Here is a 24,621-nt window from a genome sequence, read left to right on the forward strand (position 1 = left end):
TAAAAATATAGCTTTAAAATTAAAGTTAGAAATAGCCAATGGAGTCTAAACGAAAGTTGTAGATCTCGTTGAGAGCTTTCCGAGGATATAAAGAACGTCGAAAACGGAGCTCGTATGAAGAAGATATGGAATTTACAAAATACATGTTTTGCACGGCGTGCATTAGGAGCGCGATGCACACTTTCTAGCAGGTGGGGCATAGATTAGGCATGTTGAAAATACCCAATACCTGATTACCCGACACGACCTGTTTTGAATTCGGGTAGATCGTGTCGGGTAAATCAGGTTTCGGGTTTGAAAATTCGGGTAATCCGGTAACCCAATATTTAAATAGGTCGGGTATTGGGTAGGTTTAAAAAATTTGGGTATACCCGAATATCCGATTTAAAAAAATAATAAAAAATAAAAAAATAAATTAATACACTAGTTATAATAACTATTAAAGTTGTATCATTATTTTACATAATTTTTGTTCCTTATTTAAACCAAATGTTATATGGTTTCATTATTTCAACATATATATTAAATATAAATGAAATTGTTGAAAATGAAATAGAGTTTTGAACAGAATGTTACAATAAATATAATGAAAATGAATGAGATGTTAGATCCCCTTCATTTTCTTTGTGCACTACGTATCTGTTTCTTTTTTTTTTCAACTATGCACATGTTTTTTTTTTGTCATTTCTTCTTTATGAATTGAAATACAACTATATAATTGGTCCCTACAATTTAGATAACATGCTAAATTCTTTTATTTATAACTTTTATGTACTTACATTTTGCATTAAATCATGTAACATGTTTGGTTAATCCAAATTTGATCAAACACTGATCATGTACTCCATAAATTGTTTTTTTTATCAAAAATTGAAATGTAATGCAAAAATCACATAACATATTATACTGACTTGTATTATTATCGTATATATACTTGTTAATTGCAAGGAATATTTTGTTACCCGATTTTTTGTTAAAGCAACCGAAATGCAAAAAAGAATTTTAAAAAAAATCAATAAGTGTCACTTAAGTAATTTTCGAGTATACTCGAAAATACCCGACCCGACATAAAACTCGAATACCCGAAACTCGAGAACCCGAATTACAATATAGGCTGGGTATCAGGTATTATTTTTCTAAGGAAATACCTGAACTACCCGAACCGTTCTACCCGAAACCCGAAATTTTTACCCGATCAACACCCCTAGCGTAGACCACCATATTTGCGACACGTAGTAGAAAACAGGAGGAGCAACGCCTTCGGTGTGTGCGGCACGCACACCAGGCATGACGCGTATACTTACTATAAATAGAGTTCTCCGTCAGTAATTCCAGGCATGGAGGATTTTGTTGTATATTGCGATGCGTCCATCTCGGGTTTGGGCGCAATATTGATGCAGAGAGGACATGTTATTGCTTACGCTTCGAGGCAGCTGAAACCTCACGGGGCGAACTACCCGATACATGATTTGGAGATGAGGGATGTTGTGTTCGCCCTCAAAATTTGGCGTCATTACCTCTATGGGGTTCTCTGTCTCATTTACACGGACCACAAGAGCCTGAGTTATCTCATGGACTAACCAAATCTGAATATGAGGCAGCGTCGGTGGCTCGATGCGGTAAAGGATTATGACTGCGAGATCCTCTACCATCCAGGGAAGGCCAATGTGGTGGCCGACGTGCTTAGCCGCAAGGCAGCGCCGATCAGGGATATCTGTCTAAGGATGACAGTGGTGACTCCGCTGTTGGAGCGGATTCGGGAGGCCCAACAGGAGGTCATGAAGGAGGAACATCGGAAGAGAGAGCGGATTGGGGGTCAGGTTTCCTCCTTCGACTATGACAACCGAGGATTATTGACACTACACCGTAGGGTGTGGGTACCGTACCACGAAGGTGTGCGACAGGTTCTGCTGGAGGAGGCGCACAAATCTCTCGATTCTCCATTCATCCCGGGGCGACGAAGATGTATAGGGATCTTCGTTTGAACTATTGATGGCTCAACATGAAGCGGGATGTAGCATGGTACGTAGAGCGATGCTTGACCTGCAGGAAGGTCAAGGCCGAGCACCAGATACCACACAACAAGATGCAGCCGTTGGATATCCCGCTGTGGAAATGGGAAGACATTGCGATGGATTTCATCACAAAGCTTCCCAGGACCGCGCGAGGAGTGGTTTCGATTTGGGTCGTCGTTGATCGATTGAAAAAGAGCGCCCATTTTATTCCGACTCAGGAGAGCATTTTGGCCAAAAAGTTGGCCGACATCTATATCAGGGAGGTGGTGGTGCGGCACGGGGTGCCAGTATCGGTGATTTTAGACAGAGATGTTCGGTTCACTTCCAGGTTCTGGAAGAAGTTTCATGACGAGCTGGGTACTCGTCTGCATTTTAGCACCACCTTTTCACCCGCAGACGGATGGTCAGAGCGAGCGGACCATCCAGACTCTGGAGGATATGCTGCGAGCGTGTGTGCTAGACTTCAGAGGTAGTTGGGATACTTACCTCCTATTGGCTGAGTTCTCGTACAACAACAACTATCATGTGAGTATCGATCGTCCTCCCTTCAAGATGTTATCTGGGAGGAAGTGCAGGACCCCGATATGCTTGGGCGAGGTTGGCCAGAGGGTCATGGGGAGCACCGAAGTGGTGCTCAAGACGACAGAGAGGATTCATCAGGTCTGGAGCAGACTTCAGACTGCTTAGAGTCGATAGAAAAGTTATGCCGACAAGCATCGGTCGGGCCTGGAGTTCCAAGTCGGGGATATGGTTCTCCTGAAGGTGTCGCCTTGGTAAGGCGTCATTCGATTCAGGAAACGGGGCAAGTTGGGCCCCAAGTATATTGGACCTTTCAGGGTTATAGCCCGGGTAGGCAAGGTGGCGTATAGGCTGGATCTGCCAACCGAAATCAGTTAGATCCACAACACTTTCCACGTTTCCTAGCTGCGAAAGTGCCTGGTGGACGACTCAGTAGTGGTACCCTTGGAGGACATTCAGGTTGATGACAGCCTGAATTACATTGAGCAGCAAGTAGCGATCCTCGACCGGAAGTCGAAGGATCTGAGGAACAAGAGGGTTGAGCTAGTGAAGGCGCAATTGCAACATCGGAAGGGCTCGGAGTGGACTTGGGAGTCGGTGGATGAGATGATGGAGCATTACCCAGAGCTTTTCCAGGATCGACCAGCAGACTTCGAGGACGAAGTCTAAAATGAGTGGGGGAGATTTGTAGCACCTGATTCCAGGTATGTATTTTATCTAAGTGCTTTACATTCTTGGCCTGGGACTCGGCGAGTTTGAGGCCCAACTCGTCGATTCGAAGCGGGATTGGTCGCTGATGTGTATGAAACGAACTAGTTTTAATCCTAACAAACTCAAATGTAAACAAACACACGCAGGCAGTGTACCTATCGATAGTAGTTTAGTTTAAGCAAGTAGGGTATCGAACACAGGGAACGGTAACAATCAAATTAAGTACTAGTATTACCTAATTAAAAACAATTAATAAAAGAGGGGGTTTCTCTATTTTTGCAAGACTAGAAACTTAATCAATCAATTAACTTTCAAACAAAGACAATTAACAACTAAGAAGAACAAGAAAGGACAACTAGATTCAATGATAAAAGCGACTTCTGTTTAGATTCGAGTCAGTTATTCCTATGGTTGATTTCGTGGCAAGTGCAGTGAATTAATACATCAATGGTTACCGATTCCTAATATGATTGGGTTCATGTTCATTATTACCAATCCTTTAGTAGACAAGTTAATTCAAACAGTGATCAAGTGATTAAATTAACAAGTTTCCTAGTGTTCAATTCGTATCAAGAAAGACTTATAATAATAGTTAATCAAATTTGTTCAATTCAATCAACTCATGTATAGATGTTCATCACACATGCTCACACATTGATTTACATATTTTATAGTTAACCCTAGTTTCATATTCACTATTCCTAGGCATACAATCTTATATTCATAAAACTATATGAATCAAGTAATCAAGAAGATGTTCATGCAACTCAATCACTTATTTGTTAACTAAAAACATTTATTATCAATACATAAGGATCTTTAATAAGCTTAACAAGATGAATAACCAAATTAATATCAATTCAACCACTCAATCAAACCATGTTCATAAGATTATCTCATCCAAACAGAAGTAAAAATCTTTTAGCTCATATCTACAACAAGTAATAACCTAAAATCAAAATCTAATGATTCAAACATGGTTCAAAACAAAGATTAATAAAAGAAGAATGATTTTTTGCCTTTGATTCTCTTCTAAATTGTCTCTTATGTTGCAATCTCGAAAATAGCAGCTCCAAGAACCCTTCTGGTCTTCAAAAGTCGCAGCTAGCCTCCACAAAAAGTTAGGGATCGAATGAGAAGAGTTTCTATATATAAATTCTGAAAACAGCGTCAACTCGACGAGTTTTCACCAAAAACTCGTCGAGTTTTTTCGATAATCCGCGTATACAGCGTGTACGGCAAGGCATCTTCGAATCTGGAACATTCTAACCAACTCGTCGAGTTTTTGGTAAAAACTCGTTGAGTTTACTTGGAATCAACATTTTCTCAAAACACGAAAGTCGTCCGAAATTGTGTCTAGTTTTCATAACATTTTGAATCTCGTCAATCGGAGTTACGGTTCATGAGATATGGACAAAACACTGACGATGGGTCAAACTGTCCAGCAACATCCTTCTTTCTTCGGTCTTCAATCTCCAAGCTTCCAATCACTCAAATCCTCTTCCTTTTTCACCCGAGCATGTCTTTTATTACTGAAATTGAAATATTAAGCTAATTAAGTACCTTTTGTCCATTAAATGATATAATATCAACAATAATTAATAAGATAATGAATGATTTCTATGACTAAATAAGCCCATATCAGTCGCGGTACTTAAGTATCAGACTCGTCAAGTCGGCGTCTGGACTCGACGAGTAGGATCTGACTGGAAAAAACCCTAATCTGAGGGTTTGCACCCTATTTAATCGTCTCATTCAGCCCTCACTCGCCCCTAGTGCTTCCAGAAACCCTCCATAGCAAACCCTAAGTGTTTTGGTGCAAGATCTAAGGCTTTTGAGTGATTTTTGTGGGTTTTGACCACAAGGAAGAAGGAAGAGCATAGAAGGATCAAGAGGAGACTGAAGGATTCGAGTTTGGTACATCATTTGTAGTCTTTGAAAGGTATAAAGTCTGTACCTTGCATGTTTGTTTGTTAGATCCCTTTTTGGGGAAGATTTAGGGTTTTTAAGCCATAATGAGGTAACCAACCATGATTGCAAGCATGGTTGGGGGTCAAGACTTTGGATCTTGGACCTAGGAGGGGTCACAAGGTAGATTGGGGTTTCTTTTGCACCCATGGAAGGTCCCTTGCAACATAATAGCCATTTTGGGGTCCTTTGAGCTCATAATCCCATGCATGCACGTAAAGTTTGTAACTTGACGTGCTAGATTGATCTTAGGAGTCTAGATCTATCATTTGGATGAGAGTTGTACATCAGAAATCGAGAAATGAGACTGGGACGTTATCGACTCGGTGAGTCGAAGGCATAAAGTCCCAAAATCTGTCGAGGGTCAAAGGAACCCATTTGGGTGCTAGAGAGGTGGTATAAGGACCAAAGGAGTGACCCAACATTTTGGACTTAGCATTAGACTTGGAGTTCATGGGACTCGGCGAGTTCATGAACAGACTCGGCGAGTCCAAGGAAATTTCCTTATGGTTGAAGATGAACTCGACGAGTTGTTCATACAACTCGGTGAGTTAAGGTCAGAACTTGTTCATCTGATGAAGGTGAACTCGCTGAGTGTTTCATACAACTCGGCGAGTCGGATGAAGGTTCATTCATTTTTCATAAAGGAGGATAAATCGTCAAGTCGTTGCTAAACTTGACGAGTGGATTCATGGATAAGGACGGTTAAAAGGAGAGGGACTCGAAGAGTTGGCTGCCCAACTCGGCGAGTCAGGTCAACTGGAAGTTGACTTTAGCTTGACTTTGACTAGGTCAGGGGTAAAATAGTCATTCTACCATAAGGGTAGTTATCAGAGTCTGATTGAGTGTTTTGTGGGAATTATAGCTGGAGGATTTCCATAGCAGCAGTAGCAGACAGAGAGTTCCCGCGCAGATCAGCAGCTACTAATTCGAGGTGAGTTACCTTCCAGTAGAAGTGGGTCTAAGGCACCAATGCCGGCCCACCAGTAGGAGTTGTATATTAGATGATTGTCTTTGTGATATTTATCTAGGTTTGCTACTACCTGATATGTTATGAGCTAGTATGATATGATATTAGATGCTAGTAGCAGTAGGGGAGATTGTCCCCAAGGTTACCAGTCGATAGGGCCAAAGGGGGTGGTCATACCCAGTCATACTAGATAGAATATGGTTATGTCTTACATGTTATGTAGTAGTAGTAGAGGGGTGAAATAGTCCCCATCATCCGGTCGAGAAGACCAAATGGGGGCCAGCACCCAGGTATGCTAGGCAGTATCCGGTCGAGAGGACCGCTAGGGAGGCCAGCACCCAGATATGATGGGCAGTATCCGGTCGAGAGGACCGAAGAGGAGGACAACACCCAGGTATGCTAGGCAGCATCCGGTCGAGAGGACCGAAGGGGTAGGTCGGGCACCCTGATATGCTTGACAGTATGTGTACATTATGTGATTGTACGGTATGTGGTACGATGGGGGAACTCACTAAGCTTCATGCTTACAGTTTACAGTTTTGGTTTTAGGTACCTCTTCAGCGAAGGGGAAGGAGCTGGCGCGGTAGCGGCACATCATACACACACTCATTGTTTTCTGCACTGTGGATATTCTGGGATTGTACTCTGACATGTTACTATTTTTATGACTTGGGTTTTCAGATATGATACATTGTTTTATGAGATGATGTGATTTCACAGTATTCTCTTAAGAATATTTTTATGAGTCAGTTAATTAAATGAAATTTTTGGACTTGAAACTTGGGTCGTTACACCTGGCAACCATGCTAGACACGGTCTCCATTAAATTTCCATGTCGTGTTGTGGTCATCCAAACACCACTTCTTGACATTGGGTTTTTCTCCAAAAGCCTCATCTTTAATCCCATTAACTCTCCATCTGATCTATTCTAGAAAACGGGTGTTATACATAGCGAAATATAATATTTTATTAATGAGTATAATCAAAATATAAAGAGAGTATTAAAAGTTGCACTACTGAGTGACTATGGTTGAGATATATAGTTTATGTTACTATAGGAGTTAAGGAGAGACTATTACTAAGAAATATATTAGAATATTATTATACAAATCGAAGAGTTAGTATAACTAAGATTTAAAGAAATAAACACAGTGTAAGGTAAAGAGATTTTATGAGTGTAAAGAGAAATGTAAGTATAAAGTATAGAGAGAATATATTGGGGGAATCTCATTAGGGTGATGGTGGAGATCCGGATTCCTAATGGATCATGTAAGGTCACTTTCCAAACTGATATTTCCACCTTATGCCTAAGTTACAGGAAATATAGGCTAGGATAATCCAAAAGGACACTTGTGTATCTAGGCACAAAAACACAAGCCAAATTGCTAGACGGATTATGATTTTGTTGTAGAAGAGAGGGATAGAGAGAGAGAGAGAGGGAGCTTCGAAGGGTTCTATACTGCTCAAAAGAGGAGTTGTATATATGCATGACAATTTAGGATTTCTATCTTCTAAATTAGTTAGGAGAATCACAAATTTAATGGTTTAATCAATGGTTTCCAAAACTAACAAGATTTGTCAATCTTACCATAATCTAGAATTCGGTTTTTGCATAATGAAACTAACTCAATTTTCCGAAGACCTTTTGGGGGCTGCCCCTCGACCCAGCCCGCCAGGGGCTCCACCCCTTAGAGCCCACTAGAGGGACTGTCCCAAGGACCCTGCACGGGGGCGCAACCCCATTGACCCCCATCATTCTATCGTACCGGCTTATAACTCGATCTTATATATATGCACTCTGCATTCATGAACATATAATATAGAGTACAAATAATAATTCCCTTAGATCACATGTTAGTTCCAATTACTCAAAATGTCTAGTGACACTAAAATCACCAACCATCCTCCCCCATTTTAGTGTAACCCATGAACTAACATAACATTATCTAAACAAACCAAACCAATACATAAATGAAAATGTCGAAGCTATTGAATTCATATCTTGGTATCAAACAATTCAAATACTCGAGATTGGGTGTTTTAAGAATTAAACTCTTCAACCCAACTGAATAACTGAAAGTAAAATACATACTAGTTTATTGAACATTCTAGAATAATAAAACTTGACACTATTATAAAGTCGTATGTCCTAATCCTCTTATGATTGTATCAAGGCCAAATCCCCAACCTCTTGAAATACGACTACATTTCACAATCAGGTAGATAATTCCTTTACTTCATGTATCTGCACATACATTTTATAAAAGGAATTATTAAGAAGTTAAACTTCAACCTAGTCAACTGTAGAACCGAACACATACCTGGGACTTATACTCTATGTGTTCCAATCTATAAGTGTGAGCTTTCCGCATTGAATTCAACTCCTAATTTCATATTATAAGGGAATTAGGCATCTCACAATTAGCAAATTAAATTGAATTTAATCCCATCCCAATAACAGAATTTTACGCTATGTCTCTTGTTAGAACGTTAGTCAAATGATCTGCCAATTTTTTGCGATTTCACAAACTTTACTAAAATCACCCATTCATGATTAGTTTTCAAATCATAATATGCCTAACACCTAAGTGTCTAGAATTTCCATTATAAACCTGGTTGTAAGCCTTAGCCAAGGCAGTTGTATTATCATAAAGGATAGAGATGAGTGATATCGGCTTTGACCACTAAGTTATCTCATAGACTAAATTCCTTAGTCATTATGCTTCTTTACCAACAACAACTAATACAAAAAACTCAGATTCCATAGTCGAGTTTGCAATGCAAGATTACTTCTTGGAAGCCCAAGAAATGACACCTCCCCCAATTAAGAACACCCAACCATTTGTTGAGGAATAGTCCTCCATATTGGTTATCCAACTTGCATCCGAATGACCTTCTAAGACTGATGGACTTCCCAAGTAACTCAACCTCTTGCCAACGTAGACTAATAGGATTACTATTGTACCTGATCTGCCCTTTGTACCCTGCTAGGGGTGCTCCCCCTAGTACCCTACAAAGGGGCGCGACCCCTTTGACCCCACCATTTTGTCACACCGACATAAAATTCGATCTTATATATCCATGCACTCCGTATTCATCGAATATATAATAAAGAGCACAAATAATAATCCCATTAGCTCATATGTTAGTTCCAATTACCCAAAATTCCCGGTGACACTAAAATCACCAACAATATAAAGATAGAGCGAGTGTGAGTATAGGGAGATATAGAGAGTATATGTATAGAGAGAGGGAGAGTGTAAGTATAAAGATAGAAGAAGTGTGAGTATACGTGTGTGTAGGTATGAGTGAGTGTAGAGAGAGTATGAATATAAAAATAGAGAGAGAATGAAATAGTGTAAGTATAAAGAAAGAGAGATATCGAGAACATAAGTGTGTGTGTGTATATATATATATATATATATATATATATATATATATATATATAGAGAGAGAGAGAGAGAGAGAGAGAAGGAGGGAGGGAGAATGTGAATGAGTATAAAGATAGTAGAGAAAGGGGATATATATATATATATATATATATATATATATATATATATATATATATATATATATATATATATATATAGAGAGAGAGAGAGAGAGAGAGAGAAAGAAATAGAGTGTGATAAGTTAAGTAACGAGAAATTGTGAGTCTTGATTGCTAAATGAGTTTCAAGTAACTATACATCTAGGAGTCAGTGTATTTATATGACATAAATATTATGTGTATCATCATTAAGGATCAAGGAAGAGAGATAATTCTACCTGGCTAGGATCATTGAATTTTTTTAACCGATCTGATAATTACTTGTACCGGATTATTAATGTAAGCATACACCAATGTGCTTTTTTTTTATAAATATTAATAAAAAAATTTAGGTGTATCTTATGTTAAAAGTTTGGGTGTTACAGTAGGAATGTAGTTATAAATCAGGAAAGTGATGATCATAACAATTTCTCTCTAGGGTAAACCAAACTTGATGTGTTGTTTCCAACTTCTACATGCATTAATACAATAGAAATGGGCCGTTGGCCGATTATACAATATAATGGGCTAAGCTATACAATAATACAAATTGGGTTACGTATACTGTACAGGAACAATTGGGGTCGTCAACTAGGAAGAAAACACTTTATCTTGAATGTTATTTGATCGTTTATGCTATGTCATGATTTCATTTAAGCAATTTTTGTCCTGTATGAAAAGGTAATCCTTTGCTATGTTTGCAACCGGGAAAAATCCCAAGGGTGAAAAGTTTAGTACATTATTTGGTATTAAATTATGAAAAAGTGACGTTTTTTCATAGAAGGTGAAAATTGAAGGATTTTTCCTACAGTAACTCAAATAAAAATGTGGAACGTGTATTCATAATTTTTTAAATTAAGTTCTTTGATTTTTTTATGATAAAATACTTTTTTTGTTTTAATTAGTAAAAATTGTTGTTTTTCTATGAGAAATATAAATAATATCACTACAATATTTTAAATACATTATCGAAATTAATAAAATATCAAATGTAAGCCATGTTTTTTTTTATATCACCAAGATCAAACAATGAGCGACTTTGACCAATTCGTAAGCGCACAATACAAATAATTCTGCTTTGAGATGCAAAGTCAACAACCTACTCATGCCACATGGCCTAGTTGACATTATATTATTATGACAAGCTAATGTTATTCGGTCTTCTACTTATTAATCGTCAACTTGTTTTAACATTTTCACCACTTATTAATCGTCAACTTGTTTTAACATTTTCACCATGCACAACCTACTATACATAATGTACAACTAGTAGATTCTTTTTAATGTATAAGTATAACACCAAAAGTTGAAACAAAATTACAATTTAAGTGCAATTTGTAGACGAGCTAAAAATTTAATTTTTAACTGAAAAACTAGCTTATAATTAACGGATAACTAATAACCTAGATTATGAATTAATATTGTTCGGTAAAAATAGCTATTAAAAGCTATATTGAAAATGTAAAATGACATAAATATATATTTAGTCATTTAGATATATAACTAAAAAAAACATTAATCACATATTCGGAATATTTTAAGAAAACTTAGTAATTTTTGTTAAGGCTATTTTTAAAATAGTTTATCAAAAACTATTAATTCATAAGGTAAAATAAATTATTTTGATGATTTTACTAAATAGTAAAATACAAAAAACTATCTTATAAATTAAATTAATGTATACTTTAACTTTTTTTTTCAGAGTCTTAAAAATACATTAATATATAATAAGATAACGAAAAGATATGAAATATCATGAAAATAAATTTGAATAAAAACTAATAATAGAAACAAAATATTGAATTAAAAAAAAAAAAAAAAAAAAAAAAAAAAAAAAAAATCTTTGACCAAGCTACGGATATGAAAACCGTGAAAAACAACTTATAATGCAAACCTTCACGTCAACGACTTTCAATTTGATCATCACCATTCACCAACAACCAAAATGCTTTCAGTCTTTCTACTCTTGTTTCTATCTTGTATCCCATTCTCGCCGGCGGCAACCACCGGTAACAACATCACCCTTCCCGGCTGCCCAAGTAAATGCGGCAACCTCACCATACCATACCCATTTGGCATCGCTTCCGGGTGCTCCGTTGGACCCTGGTTCCACATCACCTGCAACACATCCTTCAATCCCCCGAAACCCTTCTTGTCAGCCGAACTATTTTCTTACTCCGGTGATTCACAGTTCCACCGCGTAGAGGTGGTGGATATCTCCGATGAACACGTGAGAGTCAAAAACATCGTCGCTACCAAGTGCTACAATGAAACGGGTTCGGTGATTCAAGATAGCGCCAGTGGGCTTGTGGTGCAAAACTCCTACTTCACGATATCGGAACTGAACAAAGTGATAGCCGTTGGGTGCGACGACTACTCCTTCGTATCTCCGATCTCAGGGATCGAAGGCAAGAACTTCAGCAGTGGATGCGTGTCTGTTTGCTCTAACGTTCAAGATGTTCCCGTTGGTTCATGTTCAGGTTTTCGTTTTTCATCACTTCGGATAAATCTAATCATATGTTGTTTTCTTGATCCAATAATTAAAGAGCTAGTTCCATTTTTTTCTTTTACAGGCATGGGGTGTTGCTCAACGAGTGTGCCAAATGGTTTAACGACTTATCTCGCAAACGTATTCACACTGAATGCTCATACAGAAATCTGGTCTTTCAACAAATGCGGCTACACGTTTCTTGGAGAGGAAAGTGCATTTACGTTTCGGGGTGCCTCAGATTTTGTGGATCCTGATTTTGTCAGTAGGACGGCTGAAACTGTCCCGGTGGTGCTGAATTGGGTGATCGGAAGTAGGAGTTGTAAGGACTATAAAACAACAACCGATTATTATTGTCAACAGAATAGTGTTTGTGTGGATTTTACTAGTGGGAAAGGAGGGTATAGGTGCTCTTGTGAAAGTGGTTATGAAGGCAATCCTTATCTTCCTCCTGGTTGCCATGGTTAGTAGTAGCTAGTACTAACATTTGCTATGTACATATATTGCCTTTCTATGACATATAACATACATTTATATTCCTCTTTTTTAATTAGTTATATTTGTTTTAATTGTAGATATTGACGAATGTGCGGATCCTAACAATAATCCGTGTAACGGGACTTGTACAAATCTTCCTGGAAGTTTCAATTGTTCGTGCCCTCATGGATACGAAGGAGATGGAACAAAGGATGGGAGTGGTTGCAGGGCCACAAATTCGAAATCCCCGGTCCTCAAATTGTCTCTTGGTGAGGAAATTCATATATAATTTTGTTCGCTTTTTTTCGTTATTAAGCTAAATTCCAGAAATAACAATGCATTTTTATTTATAACATCCACAATGCATTGAACTCGAAAGAGTTTAATAAATTCCCACATAATCATTCATTATTCCATAAAACTAATTCAATTTTTTTCCCCATAATACATTGAATTTTACAAAGTACAATGAAACATGTTTTAAACATTTATTTAAGACTTAGAGAAGTTTCGTAATTTTTTTTATTGAAGAATTCAATGGTGAACTTTAAATTTATTGAATGTCAATCTGTCATTTCATAATAGTAATGTTTCATGATTTCATTTATTGAATGACAACTAATTTTCTCACCTTATTTAAATCTCCTATTACATCTTATATTGTGGATGCTCTTATGTAATATAGCATTTTACTTTTATTTCTCTTTTTTGAAACATATCTTATTTAAATCTCCTATTACATCATATATTGTGGATGCTCTTATGTAATATAGAACTTTACTTTTATTTTTCTTTATCCAAACATGTACTACATTTTGAAAAGTTACCTAATTATAACATAGTAGTAACTTCTATTTTTATTTTTATTTTTATTTCTTTATTAGCATATTATACTTTGAAAACTCTACAGATACCGTAATGTTTATGATAAGAAAGAGACTCATTATAATTATAGTAGTGAAAATTGTTTTGTAATCGGATCATAATGCTATAATTGAGTAGATTTTTTAATTACATTATTATTATAGCAAGAGATGTTTTTTATATTACTTAACCATACTGACGAATGATGACTTTTATGTATCCAATATACAGGAATGGGGTTCGGATTCTTGTCTATATTGATTGGAGTGGGGTGGCTATATTTCAGCCATCAGAGACGCAAGGTTATCAAACTGAGGGAGAAATACTTCCTGAAAAATGGTGGTATGTTGTTGAAACAACAAATAGATACCAATGAAGGCGGTGGTGTGAATCAATCAACAAAGATTTTCACCACTGAAGAACTAGAAAAGGCGACAAAAAACTTTTCAGAAGATCGGATTCTTGGTCGTGGTGGCTATGGGACTGTATACAAAGGCATCTTAGCTGATGGAAATATTGTTGCAATAAAGAAGTCACGAGTTATGGATGAAAGCCAAATCGAGCAGTTTATCAATGAAGTTGTCATTCTTACTCAAATCAACCATAGGAACGTTGTGAAGCTCTTAGGTTGTTGCTTGGAGAGTGAAGTCCCATTGCTAGTCTACGAATGTGTTTCTAATGGCACTCTCTTCCATCATATCCACACTAATGGTGGAATGGCTTGGTTATCATGGGATAATCGTTTAAGAATAGCCATTGAATCTGCTGGAGCACTTGCGTACCTTCACTCAGCTGCTTCAAAGCCCATCATTCATCGAGATGTGAAATCTGCCAATATTTTATTAGACGACCACTTGGTCACCAAAATTTCAGACTTTGGTGCTTCAAGATTGATACCCTTGGATCAAACACAAGTGACGACATTAGTTCAAGGGACATTAGGGTATCTTGATCCTGAATACTTTCATACAAGTCAACTAACAGATAAGAGTGATGTTTATAGCTTTGCAATTGTGCTTCTAGAGCTTCTAACAGGTAAGAAGCCCCTTTCCATGGAGCGGATTCAAGCAGAAAGAAACTTAGCAGCTTATTTCCTCGTTTCTATGAAAACAAATAGCTTGTTTCAAATTCTTGACCCTCGAGTTGTTAGAGAGGGTTCACTTGAGCAACTCCAAGCAATTGCTTCACTTGTGAAGCGATGCCTCAATATGAACGGATATGATAGGCCAACGATGAAGGAAGTGGCTATGCAGTTAGAGGGTTTAAGGAAATTCACCAAGCAACCATGGGTTAATAGTCAACAAGGTAGTGAAGATGGTTTGAGCAGAATGAGTGAGGGGGAACACTCGGACCTTTATGATGTTTCCATAAATCCATTTATGGACTCGGTAGAGGCATCAAGTTTCTATAGCTCAGATCAATTTCGTTCGTTATACCCTATTGATGAACCTAGATGATCACATATTTCTGCACGAATGACATAATCAATAAGCTTCTTACAATGTTATCCGATTGTTATCAGACTATTTTTTTTATTGGTTTCACCTATAACTTTTATCAGCTTGTAATTGTTACAAATGGTTATTGATAAATAGTTATTTTTTTATATTTTCAAAATGTTGAACTGAAAACTAAATCAAGCGTGCGGACTATTTGCAAGTGATACCCAGCCTAACTCTTGATGCACATGGTTTTATATCACGTAGGGCGTGAGGTTGGGAGTTCGATTCCCTTAAACCATCTCTTGTGGTGCCTATTGTGGAGAATTTTTCCTTGGAAATCTCTATATATGGGAGCTTGGTTTGCCCTGTAAAGTGAACTCGAGGTGCTAGGTGAATATTACGAGCAGACTTCCGTTTAATTCGTTTACCGTGTCCAATAAAAAATGGTGGACTATTATGTCACTAAATAGTAAATAGTGATGGATTTGGCAATAAATATCCCACTAATTCTACTCCCGCATTTGTAACAAATTATATGTATTCGACAACAAGCTTTTAGGAGTTTTTAGAGAGATTTTAGATTTTAAGGAAAACACTCGAATTAAACAACATAATTGGCAATGAATATCCCACAAATTCTTAACTCATGTTTCGGATTGTAAACGAACCAAACGTTCTACGAACTACTCGTGAACGGTTCATCGGGAAGTTCATTTATGTTCGTTTGTTTAATAAATGAACGAACATGAAGAATGGTCATGCTTATGTTGTTCGTTCATTTAAGTACCTTTTATGTTCATATATGTTTAGTTATGTTTGAGATTATTATATTTTCATTTAAATTCCTTTTATGTTCATACATATATCCATATATCTTTGTTTATGTTTATATATGTTTAATTATATGTGTTTATCTATGTTCGATTATGTTTGTTTAGCATGTTAACAAACATAAACAAATCAACATGAACAATGTAATTTGTTAAAAGAATGAACATATAATTTAAAAATAAAAAATAAAAAAAACTTGTTTGTTTATCCATTCGTGTTCGTGTTTGTTCGCCTAACTTAATATATAATTTAAAAATAAATAAAAAAAACTTGTTTGTTTATCCATTCGTGTTCGTGTCTGTTCGCCTAACTTAAACGAACGAACATAAAGAACCCTCATTCTTGTTCTTTTACATCCCTACTCATAAAAAAACATGTCCCAATCAAAAGAGTCACAAATATATATTCAAATGCTAAATAAAGTTTACGACATAAAATTGGAAGAAAATATTCTCAAACTTTAACATAAAAAAAAGTTCATTCAAATTTATGCCTCCATCGATTTATTCAACACTAAACATAATATAAACACATTTAAAAAATACGTCAAACACTAAGTATAAGTTTTCAGCAAATAAATAAAAAAAACACAATTTCCTAAAAAACAATAAATATAAACGACAATTATTAATAAAATACAAGCATTAAAAAAAGATTTTAGCGGAACAAATAAACATACGAAAAATAGATGTACAACCATCAGTCCATGGGACAGTGTTCACGGTTCCTTTAGGTTGCCACGTCAGAAATCACACCACCGTTCCAAATCTACCATAATAAATAAGAATGATTTTGCCACATGTCCTTCTCTCATTCAATTTGTCACATGTCATTTTGTCATAATTTAGATATATATTTATTTTCCACTTGTCATTTATTTCATTTTCCTTTTCTAATATATTATTAATTAGTTTCCATAAATTAAACCTATCATAATGATATTAATTTCAAATTTTAAATTTTAAATTTTAAATTTCAATTTCAAATAAATTTACAATTTAAACCTTTGTGTTTAACATTTTGTTATAATTAACCTGTTTAGTATACGAGTCTGATAACTAAACAATAATTTTAATTTATTTATTTTTTGCATGTTTTTTTTCTCATAATTTTTATTTATTTCAAATTTCAAATTCAAATAAATTTCTCATTTAATCATTTCTATTTAACATTTTGTTTTAATCAATCCGTATAATATACGGGTTTCACATCTAGTAGCTAATATGACAAGAAAAACAATATGTCAAAAATGATTTATGTGAGGTAAAGAGACTCACCATCTTCACGTTTACAGTTGGCATCCTCATAATTTACCCTTTAACCCCCTCTCATCAATATTTCTATCCAAATCTTCACAAATAATCCATGTGGCTTTTTAGAATATCAAGTTTGATCCCTAATTCATTTCGGTTTTATGAAAGGTCCCCATAGTTTCAATTTCTATCGTAATTGGTCTTTTACCCATATAAAACGACTTATCTACTCTTTTTATTTTCTTTTTAGATTTATTAAGTAAAAGTTATTTTTAAAAAATAATAATAATAAAATAAATACCACACCAACCCCCCACCACCACTTCTATCCTCCTCTCTCTCCCATTCATAGAGGCTTTTTCCCCTTCTTAATCGGAGACTAGGTTTCCGACACCGTTTCTAACTCACCACTCTATCTTCTTCTCTTCTGGTAATATATTTCGTGGTTTAGTTTAATTGTTAGTGAGTCTTACTCCATTACAACACTAGTTCAATAATGGTATGGGAATAGGTAACCTGATATAAGTTTAACAGTACCAACCTTCATGGTTGGTATCAATGAGTTACTTTTTACAAATGTCCAATTTACAAAGAAATAAGAAATTTAGATATAAGAAAGTTATGAGTTACTTTTTCCAAAACTTCAATTTATAACACAGTCAATGGAGTTTAATGTCCTTCCTCAACCTTTCACTATCAATATTAGGGTTGAGCAAAGCCTTTAACCGAAAACCAAAAAACGGATAAAGCCAAAACAGAACTCAAACCGTTGATTTTGGGTTTAGATTTTTCACTAACATTGTAAAATGGGTTATTCTAAAACACCATTCAAGTTCAAGATATAAATCAAATACACAACCCACTAAGTGGTTGATATAACAGAAATTACCCAACACACATTGGAACCGAAACTCTGACATTGTTTTTGTTATGAGGCCAGAGTTTAAGTTGATGTACCATCATACGATGATAACATCTTGATGATATACACCGGATCTCCCACTTTGATTATCTTTTCATTTCCCTCTTCATGTACATTGGCACATACCATATTTTGTCCAAAGTACACCTATGTAAAAAAAACATTTTAAATATCACATAAAAAGAAAATTTAACAAAAAATATTTGATTACAAATGTTACCTTCCCTTGCCCCTTTCGATCCGGACACAATACTTTCCCAGACCGAAACTTTACAAGAGATTCAGTCGGTTCACCACCCACAACTCCATTTTCCTGATTAATTGTGGGTATCTGAAAAGAAAACCATCTTATCAGATGTAAATAAATCAGGTACACAGTGACCCACTTCAATAGAAAACACAGGTGTATTGTTTTACCTTACATCGGGAACAAAGTTTGACACCATGAAATGTTAAATATTTTATCTTAATCTCTTTCCAAAAGTCCTCAGAGAACGGTTCACAACCATCAACCAGAATGCTGAAATATGTAAATATATGTATATAAGGGTATAAAATGGTGAAAATACAAAATGTTGTTAAGGGACTAAATCGATAAAATGGTGAAAATACAAGTATTTTTTTTTTTTCTGTTTTATACTTTTCCATACTGAATGTATAAAATATGATACGTACTTTGGTCTAAAACGGTTTATGGGTACAGGTTCCTTGAGAACATCATTCAATGAATCTAGGGATCCCTGACAAAAAAAAAATACGTTAAAACTTTAGAAATCAAATTTAATAAAAGTTTGATATAAATAATTAAAAACTAGTAACTTGAAAATTAACCTGGGACACTACAAGGTACGGATATCCATCAGAAAACATAACTCTGAATCCAGGTGCATAATCGGGGTCCACCACTCTAGTCTCCAATTCTGCATACACATAAAACTTTGTTTATTAAATCGATTAAGACAAAAAGAAAAACATTAAGAGAAATGGAAATGGAATTACGTACCTTGATTAAAGCGTACAAGGCGACTAGGTTTGCCAAGATAATTGGTGAACCATTTGGATGCTTCATCTCCCTCATCCAAACCAGATCCTGACCACTCCCAAACTGACACACCATCACATGTTTGACTTTGTGGAGGTCTACACAATGGCACCTTCAGATCATCCATCCCAGGAGCTCTTATCACTGAATTAATTTTACATTATATATCAATTTTGCTTCATGTTGTTCGACATGTTTGGGTTTATGATGAAAAAGAAAATGGTGGAAATTAAGATTTGAAAAAGAAGTAGAGAAAAATGAGATGATGAGAGGGTGTTAATGTTGGTGTTATTTACCTAAGTAGGAGGTCTTGTTTGGGATCCAACCCACTGAAACTGCACCCTCAGGTAGCTCTACTTCAACCAGACATAGCTTCGGATCCACTCTTTGTGTACAAGCTCTTCCTTTCGAGTTCACAACAACCCACTGTCTATCCCAAATAAACCCTAATAATATTAACACTAAATTAGATTCAAACTTGATCAGTTCAATTACATAATCAAAAACAACAAGTTTCCAGTAAAAAGAGAAAACACATGACCTCAACACCGAAACATAGAATGACATCTAGAAATCTCTTAGGAGAATGTTTAACCCTCAAATATCATGATAACTCGAGGAATGTCACTCCTGAATTCAGTTTAAAATCATGCTGACAAAATCTAATTTCAATTCTCAAGCCCCAAATTTTCATTTTCCGCGGGAGACAGTAGTGCAAAGGAAATAGTTACAGAAAGTTACTGATGAACTTAAATGTAACCTAATTTAATTCGGAAAGTACGCCATGTAATGAAACGAGAAGGGGGGATTGGGTGACTTATATGTACAAGTGAAGGAGGAGAATGAAACTCACCGGTGGAAGAAACGGGTGCTTCTGAAACAGAGATACCCCTGCAAGATTTGATTGGATATAGGAAGATCGATTTCACTGTAGCTGCTGCTTCCGCCATAGCTTCATTTAAGACACAACGACGATTAAACCTGATCCTGTAGAGAAGAAGATGCACTCATGTAGTACAGATAAAAATTTTATTAATTTATATAATTTTATAATATATTTGTATAAAACATGTCATATTTATTTTTGAGAAATTACTATTTTATTTTTATTTATCCTCTTACCCATCTTCTTCTATTCTAATAAATCAGATTTTTTTTTCTACATGTCACACTTTTATTTAATTCGTCAAATATCAATTTATGGTTATTTAAATTAATTTTATTTTCACATGTCATTTTATTAGTTTTAATATAATAATTGTAATAAATATAGTAATAAATTGATTTCAAATTTATTAATGAACTTACTTATTAATTTCCAAATTTCCAAATTAAAGTTCATTAGTATCTTTTGTTTATTTATTTAAATTTAAAAGATAAAAATATTTCAATAATAATAATTCATTATTTTTCTTATTTTCTTCAAAATTCAAAGTTCTTAAATATTTTAATCTTTATATTTAGTTTTTTTTTAAATTAACTCATTTAATACATGGATCTCACAACTAGTATGAAATAATGAAAAGTGTTTTGAAATATATATATATATATATATATATATATATATATATATATATATATATATATATATATATATATATATATATATATATATATATATATTTGATATATTTTGTTAATATCACACTTTAAAAAATGGGGTTAATTTCAAACAATATAATAAAAGACCACTTTGAAAGTTATTGCAACATTCACAATAAAAAATGACCAATGAGGAACAGATAAAGCGGGATATATGTTTACAAAGCCAGAAAATTTATACAAGTATGTCAATATTGGTGCTTATTTGAAAAGAAAATTTTATGAAGTTAGTGTGTTTATTTTTCTATGAATAAAATAAAGCCAAAATAGATAGTTTTCTTTTAGAATGACAAATAAAGAATCGTATACATATATGATAAAAAATAAACATAAAAACGAGTATTTCCTGCTTTATGTTAATTTATTGATAAAAAACTCAGTTTTTCTTATTAGTGATTTAATTTATAACCTTTATTCGTTTTATTCAAAAATATGTGAGTGTTAAAATTCCTGCTGGTCTATTATTATTATTATGTTTTTACATTATGAAATATTTTATTATCATAAATTCAAACAAAACTAGTTATAGTTAATATTATTTTTTAACAAAAGGTTTGTGTGCTACATCGCTAATGAACTATAAATCCTCTGAGAAAGTTGGGTTGCATATTTGGATGAGATATAATACTTTTATTGAAATATTGGATTTAATGGGTTTTGAATCAAGACGATGAGTTATTTTTTGGTAAGTCGAGACATTTGACTTGTTTGGTTTTATTTGGCATCTGGATTGCAAATAAACTTACAACAAAAAAAAACATGTAAGTTTAGATTGTGTAAATGGTGAGATGTAAATAGGCAAATGGAGTTGATGAATGGGGCCTATTTGTGAAAAATATGAAACTACATATAATTAACCTGACAAAAAACCTTTTAAGAAACAAGCCAAAAACAACATACAGCTAACAGCTTATTAAAGCCAATGAAAGTTCAAAAAGGCTTAAACATTTCAACATTCATTTCTAATGATGATTGAAATCCCTGAAAATAAATTTGCATTTGCATTTGCAATAAAACCTAATTTCATTTCATTTCATTTTTTATTTCTATTTACTACGTTTAGCAGCACGCTTTCCTTGCCCCTTCTTTGGGGGTCCCTTTCCTCGACGCTTCAACATTTCAAGTTTTGATAAACGCCTGCATCAATTAAACAAACAAATATCCTCACTTCTCACAAAATTAAATTATATAAATATTTATTGTTATTGAAGTGTGTGTGAGAGAGAGAGAGGTAGAGAAATATTACTCTTGTTCTTTGCGTGCGACAACCATGGGGTCTTCTTTCTGGATGTCGTTTGGATACCATGAAGCAACTTTTTCACCAATGAATTTCTTTCTTAAAATTTTATGAGCAGATCTTTGACCAGTTGTGTTAAGTACATGACCAAATATCTTTGCCCTTGCTTCATTTACTCCTCTAATGGCTGCGTCAGCCAACATGCTTCTTAAGCTCATCTTTCCTATCTCCATTCCAACAACAACAAAAGAACTCAACATTCAGTAATTCATAACAATAATGCAGCATAAACATGCTTCTTAAGCTCATCTTCTTTCTAAATGTCGTTTGGGATTCATTTTAGGTCTAATTTAACCATTCTGCATGCATATAGTCTAACCCTTGTGTTGATTTGTGTACTTCAAGTCTGAACATTGTATGCATTTTCTGCTACCCCATGAATCATATAGTGATAGTTTGTTTTCAAGTTTCGCTTTTATTTCGGTATTATACAAGTATTCTTCATTTTCAGGTTTTGCATTCAATTCCTTATACACCCCACTCAATCCTTTAAGAGACTCCCAAATCGAAGCCCTTGATATTAGCAATTTAGGATAGTTGTTTATCATTGACGCAAATAGACATAAATCACACAGATAATCACACAATCCACAACATTGGTTTATTCTTTTTCTTATGTGTATAACAGATTCCAAAAAAAAAAAAAAAGAGACATTTGGATCTTTTAGTTAACGCAGAAATGATACAGAATTCAAACAGAAATCACAAAGGCTGAATATGTAGGTTCGATCTTTTAACAGATTCCAGAATTTTTTGAGACATTGCCTCTTCTACTAAACCTAGAAATCACACACACACAGAGGCTCATCGATTCCAGAAAAAACGAACCAGAAAAATAGGTCAATGTGCTTCACGATTCGAAAAAGAAAGAGAGTTACCACAGGAATCACACACTAATTAGACACCAATCGAACAACTAATTGCAGCGGCTTCATCGAATCAGACAAGCATACGCTCTATTGAACCAATAAAAAAGAAAGTGACTTACCAGGAGATCGGAGAAGGCGAAGACTGTAGCTGGAGCCGAGGCGGAGGTCTGCAGGCGGAGATCGGAGAAGGGTCGGCGGTGAGGTGGGGGAGAAATTGCAGCTGTGGAGGCTGCTTTGAACGAGGGAACTGTGAACGACGTATAGGTTTTGGGGGCATTAATGTCATTTTACCTTTAATAAGTTACAAGCTCCTTCAAAATCAGCCGTTATTTTGAGTTGTTTATTTGGGAGTTTGGATTAGTTTATTATTTATAACCGTGAGAACAACGGTTATAAAATTAGTTAAATTTTCAAATTAAAAAATCAAAATTGTTAATTAATTATTTTAAATAAGTTATTACTTAAAGATATTTTTTAGTTATATAAAATTATAATCGTTGATTTAAATAAATACGTAAAGCTATATCATCTTATAATATGTATTAATTTATTTTATTTTTCAATCTAATTTTATTAATTTAATATAATTAGAGTGAAAATTTAAAATTTAAAATTAAGAATCAATTATTAATTTAATGTAATTAGAGTGAGAAAATTTAAAATTTGAAATGGATAATCAATTATTAATTTAATGTAATTAATTTGGAAATTTAAAATTTCAAATTAATAGGTTGACAAGTGGCATGATAAATGATACTGTATGTAACATTAATGAGGAATTCTAATTGCATGACACTTGTCAACATAAGATTAAATTTATTCTTTTACTAGTTTATAACCCGTGGGAACCACGGTTATAAAATTAATCAAACTTTTATAGTAAAAACTCAAAATTATTAATAAGTTATTTTAAATAAATTATTAATTTAAGAGATATTTTTTATTAGTTATGTGAAATTATAATCATTGATTCAAATAAATATATAAAATTAATTTTTAATATATATTAGATATTTTTTATTTGTGAATTAATGAAAACAATAATTTAAAATTTAAAATTTAAATTTTAAAATGGGATCACCTTAATGAGGAGGTTTAATAAATTTAAAATGGAAAACTAATAGATTAACAAGTGGCAACACATTAATTAAAATGTCTAATATGGTGACACTTGGCAAAAGAGCTACTCTTTTATTAGTATATAAAGATAAAGATTAGAATAGGGATTAGTTTATTTGTGGTGGAAATAAGCAATAAACAATAAGTATGGGGAGAGATGCTTATTAAAGTTAGCTTATTTAGCTTAATAAGCTGGATTTTATCCAAACACTCATAGTTAGCTTATTGTGAGAATAAGCAATAAACACCTTTTTTTTCTTATCCAAACACCCCCTTAACCAACAACTCTTAAAATTTTGCCATGGTTTATGAAAAAAAACTCAAATTAAAATTCATTTATGAAAAAACATAAATTACCGATAAAAATGGTGATTTTATCCATTTTTTCCGGTTTATCGATTTCATTACTTACTTGTTTTATTAAAGTCTCATTGTTTTACCTTAATTTACGAATAAGTCACAAACTAAAATTTAATGATGATTTGACCATTTTCTCCATATAATATACATTTTATTGGTTTCATTGCTGACTTGAAAACCTAGTCATTAAATCAGCTAATAAGATGGATACGATAGGTTATATAATACTAAATTGACTATAAATTTTGATATCTATCTTATCGACTCATTTATGACTATGTATCTAGGTCAACAATGAAACTAATAAAATATGTATTTTCAGGAAGAAAAAAACAGCAGGAAA

The 24,621-nt window shown here is 34.3% G+C and overlaps 3 protein-coding genes across 4 annotated transcripts; 1 reads left to right on the forward strand and 2 right to left on the reverse strand.

The window, feature by feature from the left end:
• The first annotated feature begins 11,611 nt into the window (after positions 1–11,611).
• On the forward strand, positions 11,612–15,149 carry LOC111890803 (wall-associated receptor kinase 2). Its single transcript, XM_023886889.3, has 4 exons — positions 11,612–12,192; positions 12,286–12,663; positions 12,776–12,946; positions 13,773–15,149. The coding sequence occupies exons 1-4, from the start codon at positions 11,658–11,660 to the stop codon at positions 14,996–14,998; spliced, it is 2,310 nt and encodes a 769-aa protein (XP_023742657.1). The 5' UTR covers positions 11,612–11,657; the 3' UTR covers positions 14,999–15,149.
• A 2,662-nt stretch (positions 15,150–17,811) lies between these two features.
• LOC111890787 (uncharacterized) lies at positions 17,812–20,040 on the reverse strand. The gene is made up of 8 exons (XM_023886874.3): positions 19,885–20,040; positions 19,328–19,477; positions 18,993–19,175; positions 18,821–18,909; positions 18,665–18,729; positions 18,407–18,509; positions 18,210–18,320; positions 17,812–18,136 (listed from the first exon to the last, which is right to left on the reverse strand). Exons 1-8 carry the CDS (start codon positions 19,979–19,981, stop codon positions 18,011–18,013), a joined length of 924 nt encoding a protein of 307 aa, XP_023742642.1. The 5' UTR covers positions 19,982–20,040; the 3' UTR covers positions 17,812–18,010.
• Positions 20,041–21,486: 1,446 nt separating this feature from the next.
• On the reverse strand, positions 21,487–23,076 carry LOC111890788 (uncharacterized). 2 transcript variants are annotated; one of them, XM_023886875.3, is made up of 3 exons: positions 22,919–23,076; positions 21,880–22,093; positions 21,487–21,770 (listed from the first exon to the last, which is right to left on the reverse strand). In XM_023886875.3, the coding sequence occupies exons 2-3, from the start codon at positions 22,086–22,088 to the stop codon at positions 21,680–21,682; spliced, it is 300 nt and encodes a 99-aa protein (XP_023742643.1). In that variant the 5' UTR covers positions 22,089–22,093; positions 22,919–23,076; the 3' UTR covers positions 21,487–21,679. The 2 variants fall into 2 exon arrangements, with proteins under 2 accessions (XP_023742643.1, XP_052627830.1); XM_052771870.1 differs by having other exon boundaries at positions 21,880–22,097.
• Between the last annotated feature and the right edge of the window lie 1,545 nt (positions 23,077–24,621).

The sequence above is a fragment of the Lactuca sativa genome, chromosome 5 (assembly GCF_002870075.4).
Source record: "Lactuca sativa cultivar Salinas chromosome 5, Lsat_Salinas_v11, whole genome shotgun sequence".
NCBI lineage: Eukaryota > Viridiplantae > Streptophyta > Magnoliopsida > Asterales > Asteraceae > Lactuca > Lactuca sativa.

Bases quoted from the DNA above. Each gene is read 5' to 3' on its own strand.
- LOC111890803 (XM_023886889.3), top strand. From the start codon at position 11,658: ATGCTTTCAGTCTTTCTACTCTTGTTTCTATCTTGTATCCCATTCTCG. The intron at 12,664-12,775 runs GTTAGTAGTAGC...TTTTAATTGTAG, and splicing joins TCTTCCTCCTGGTTGCCATG to ATATTGACGAATGTGCGGAT. The intron at 12,947-13,772 runs GTGAGGAAATTC...TCCAATATACAG, and splicing joins GGTCCTCAAATTGTCTCTTG to GAATGGGGTTCGGATTCTTG.
- LOC111890787 (XM_023886874.3), bottom strand. From the start codon at position 19,981: ATGGCGGAAGCAGCAGCTACAGTGAAATCGATCTTCCTATATCCAATC. The intron at 18,730-18,820 runs GTTAATTTTCAA...TTTTTTTGTCAG, and splicing joins CGTACCTTGTAGTGTCCCAG to GGATCCCTAGATTCATTGAA. The intron at 18,321-18,406 runs GTAAAACAATAC...TTTTCTTTTCAG, and splicing joins AACTTTGTTCCCGATGTAAG to ATACCCACAATTAATCAGGA.
- LOC111890788 (XM_023886875.3), bottom strand. From the start codon at position 22,088: ATGAGCTTAAGAAGCATGTTGGCTGACGCAGCCATTAGAGGAGTAAAT. The intron at 21,771-21,879 runs GTAATATTTCTC...TAATTGATGCAG, and splicing joins GTCGCACGCAAAGAACAAGA to GCGTTTATCAAAACTTGAAA.